Source organism: Homarus americanus, unplaced genomic scaffold (assembly GCF_018991925.1).
Source record: "Homarus americanus isolate GMGI-L3 unplaced genomic scaffold, GMGI_Hamer_2.0 scaffold39155, whole genome shotgun sequence".
Lineage (NCBI taxonomy): Eukaryota > Metazoa > Arthropoda > Malacostraca > Decapoda > Nephropidae > Homarus > Homarus americanus.
Genome location: NW_024737042.1, coordinates 4,996,025 through 4,999,616, shown reverse-complemented (window position 1 = coordinate 4,999,616; position 3,592 = coordinate 4,996,025). Strand labels below are relative to the sequence as shown.

General features: G+C 46.2%; 1 protein-coding gene across 1 annotated transcript; it reads right to left on the bottom strand.

Annotated features, from left to right (window-relative positions):
* Nucleotides 1–1,913: 1,913 nt before the first annotated feature.
* On the bottom strand, nucleotides 1,914–2,480 carry LOC121872779 (translation initiation factor IF-2-like). Its single transcript, XM_042375836.1, has one exon. It carries the CDS (start codon nucleotides 2,478–2,480, stop codon nucleotides 1,914–1,916), a length of 567 nt encoding a protein of 188 aa, XP_042231770.1.
* Between the last annotated feature and the right edge of the window lie 1,112 nt (nucleotides 2,481–3,592).

The window sequence follows — 3,592 nt, the reverse complement described above, 5'->3', positions numbered from 1 at the left end:
CATCACACTCGTCAGTCAGTCAACACACTCGTTAGTCAGTCATCGTACTCTGGCCAGTCAGTCATCGCACCGTCAGTCAGTCATCGCACTCGCCGGGTCATCACACTCGTCAGTCAGTCAACACACCCCGTCAGCCGTCATCGCACCGTTAGTCAGTCATCGCACTCGCCAGTCAGTCATCACACCCGTCAGTCAGTCATCATCACACTCGTCAGTCAGTCATCACACTTGTCAGTCAGTCATCACACTCGTCAGCCGGGTCAACACACTGCTCAAGCCGTCATCGCACCCCGTCAGTCAGTCATCGCACTCGCCGTCAGTCAGTCATCGCACTCTGTCAGTCAGTCATCACACTTGCCGGGTCAGTCATCACACTCGTCAGTCAGTCAACACACTCGTCAGTCAGTCATCACACTCTGCCAGTCGTCATCAGCACCCCGTCAGTCAGTCAACACACTCGTCAGTCAGTCAACACACTTTCGCCGTCAGTCATCACACTGTCAGTCAGTCAACACACCTGCCAGTCAGTCAACACACCGTCAGTCAGTCAACACACTTCGCCGGGGTCAGGCCAACACACTCGTCAGCCGTCATCACACCTGCCGTCAGTCAACACACCTGTCAGTCAGTCATCGCACTCGTCAGTCAGTCATCGCACTCGTCAGTCAGTCATCGCACTCGCCAGTCAGTCATCACACTCTGCCGTCAGTCAACACACTCGTCAGTCAGCCAACACACTCTGCCGTCAGTCAACACACTCGTCAGTCAGTCAACACACTCGTCAGTAAGTCAACACACTCGTCAGTCAGTCATCACACTCGTCAGTCAGTCAACACACTCGTCAGTCAGTCATCACACTCGTCAGTCAGTCAGTTCGCTAAATTGAAGATGTTAAAATTTTGAGTGTTACTTATTGAATAATTTATTAACAGTTCCGGACAAACCAGAGACAACCTAACCTAACCTAACCTAACCCAACCAACCTAACCTAACCTAACCTAACCTAACCTAACCTGACCTAACCTAACCTAACCTAACCTAACCTAACCTAACTCTAACCTAACCTAACTCTAACCTAACCTAACCTAACCTAACCTAACTCCAATCCCTTTGTAGTATTAGGATATATTATTGGTCAAGATATACTGGTGGATCAGGATATACAGTATTATTAGGGCAGATATATTAATCAAGATATATTATTAATCGGACTATATTATTGTATTAATCAGATATACTATTGGCCAGGCGTTATAACCCCACATGTAAGGGGCCAAGGGTACGGTTTTCTTTCCTCACCTCTACACACACACCAGCCAGTTGGTGAGGGAGGGTAGGTGAGGCCAGGTGGGATAATTAAGTGATTTAGCTGCAACAGTTGTCCACACACCTGTACACCTGCTTCATGTATAGCCCCCCCCCCCTTCTTCCTCCCTCTCTCTCCCTCGGCGATGCTGACGTAAGCTGGGAGGGAGGGGGGGGGGAGGGGGGATGGAGGGCTGGTAGAGATGGTTATATGTTTAATTAATTCTTGCTATTACTACTACTACTACTGATCATCATCATGAATGTAATAATAATAATAATAATAATAATGTAGTTATTATTATTATTATTATTATTATTATTATTATTATTATTTGTTTTGCATTATTATCTGAGACAACATCAGAACTACTCTCAACTCGATAACTACCACCACAACTATAATTATCGCTACCACCATCACCTTCGCCCCTTAAATGTCAGCTTAGTGCTATAAATCAAGCTTTTTTTTTTATACCTCCCCGGTGTCTTGTTGTGTTTGTTGTTCTTGTTGTATTTGTTGTTGTTGTTAATATTAGAATGTTTTTATGCATCCTGACCTGATGCAAAATATTACCTAACCGTGAAGGAGTTTTTAATTTTTTGTTTTAATGGTATCTGGCCGTCCGTTCGTCTGTTCGTACCTGTATCTGGCCGTCCGTTCGTTCGTTCGTCTGTTCGTTCCTGTATCTGGCCGTCCGTTCGTCAGTTTGTTCCAGTATCTGGCCGTCCGTCCGTTCGTTCGTCTGTTCATTCCTGTATCTAACCGTCCGTTCGTCTGCTCGTTCCTGTATCTGACCGTCCGTTCGTTCGTCTGTTCGTTCCTGTATCTGACCGTCCCGTCTGTTCGTCTGTTCGTTCCTGTATCTGGCCGTCCGTCCGTTCGTCTGTTCGTTCTGTATCTGGCCGCCCGTCCGTCGGTCTGTTCGTTCCTGTACCCGGACCGTCCGTTCGTTCGTCTGTTTGTTCCTGTATCTGGCCGTCCCGTCCGTTCGTCTGTTCATTGTCTTTTCGTTCCTGTATCTGGACCGTCCGTCTGTCTCAATTCGTTCCTGACTGGGGCCGTCCGTCCGTTCGTCTTTTCGTTCCTGCATCTGGCCGCCCTGTTCCGTTCGTTCGTCTGTTCGTTCCTGTATCGCCGTCCGTCCGTTCGTCTGTTCGTCTGTTCGTTTCATATTCGGTCAGTCCGCTCGCTCTAGTCTGTTCGTTCCTGGTAAAATAATTTTGATTTACCTTCTTAAGTACACCTTCAGACTCATCCCATGGTTCCTCACACCCTGTACACGCTTCATTCACACCCCTGTACACGCCTCACACACGTCATACACTCATACACCCTCATACACATCTTAAACACACCTCACACACGCCTCATACACCCCATGCACGCCCCATATACACCCCATGCACGCCCCATACACCCTCATGCACACCTCAGACGCTCATACACCCTATGTACGCCTCATACACCTCATAATGTGCCCCCATACATGCCCCCACACACGCCCCATACACACCTCATACACGCTTCATGCACGCCTCATCATACACGCCTCATACACGCTTCATACACACCTCATACACGCCTCATACAAACCTCATCACCCTTTCATGATCGAAGGGGTGGGAAATTTGGATTTGAGTTTTGCCACCTAACCTAACCTAACACCAGCTAGTTTATTGTACACTCCATACTCCTCCTGTGAGCGGTAGCGTAAAATGATTATTGATTATACATGACAACGTAACATACAGTACATACTAATAATTATGATAGTAGTAGTAGTAGTTGTGATAACGATGGTGGTAGTTGCACATGTGTTCCCTCCACCAACCACCCCCCTTCTCCCCCACCACCCCCCCTCCAACCCTCCACACACACACACACACACACATACAGGTGTGTTGGACAGCCCGAGGAAGTTGTCCTCTCACCTGCCCGTAAATCTATCAGCCAGGATCATCACCAGGCCTACAGCTGCGACTTGTGTTGACGCACCTGTGTATGGCAGCTTGCTAACACCCGTCTGTTACACTTACACCTGTTGTCCGCCGGTGAGCGCTACTAACTGGTTACAAATGTCCGGTATACTGGTGATGAGCTGAAGTTTTGAGGAATATTGAGAGATGATGTTCTAATTTATTATTATTATTATTATTATTATTATTATTATTATTATTATTATTATTATTATTATTATTATTATTATTATTATTATTATTATTATTATTATTATTATTATTATTATTATTATTATGTAAGTTGGGAATTTCTTGATGGGTTGAC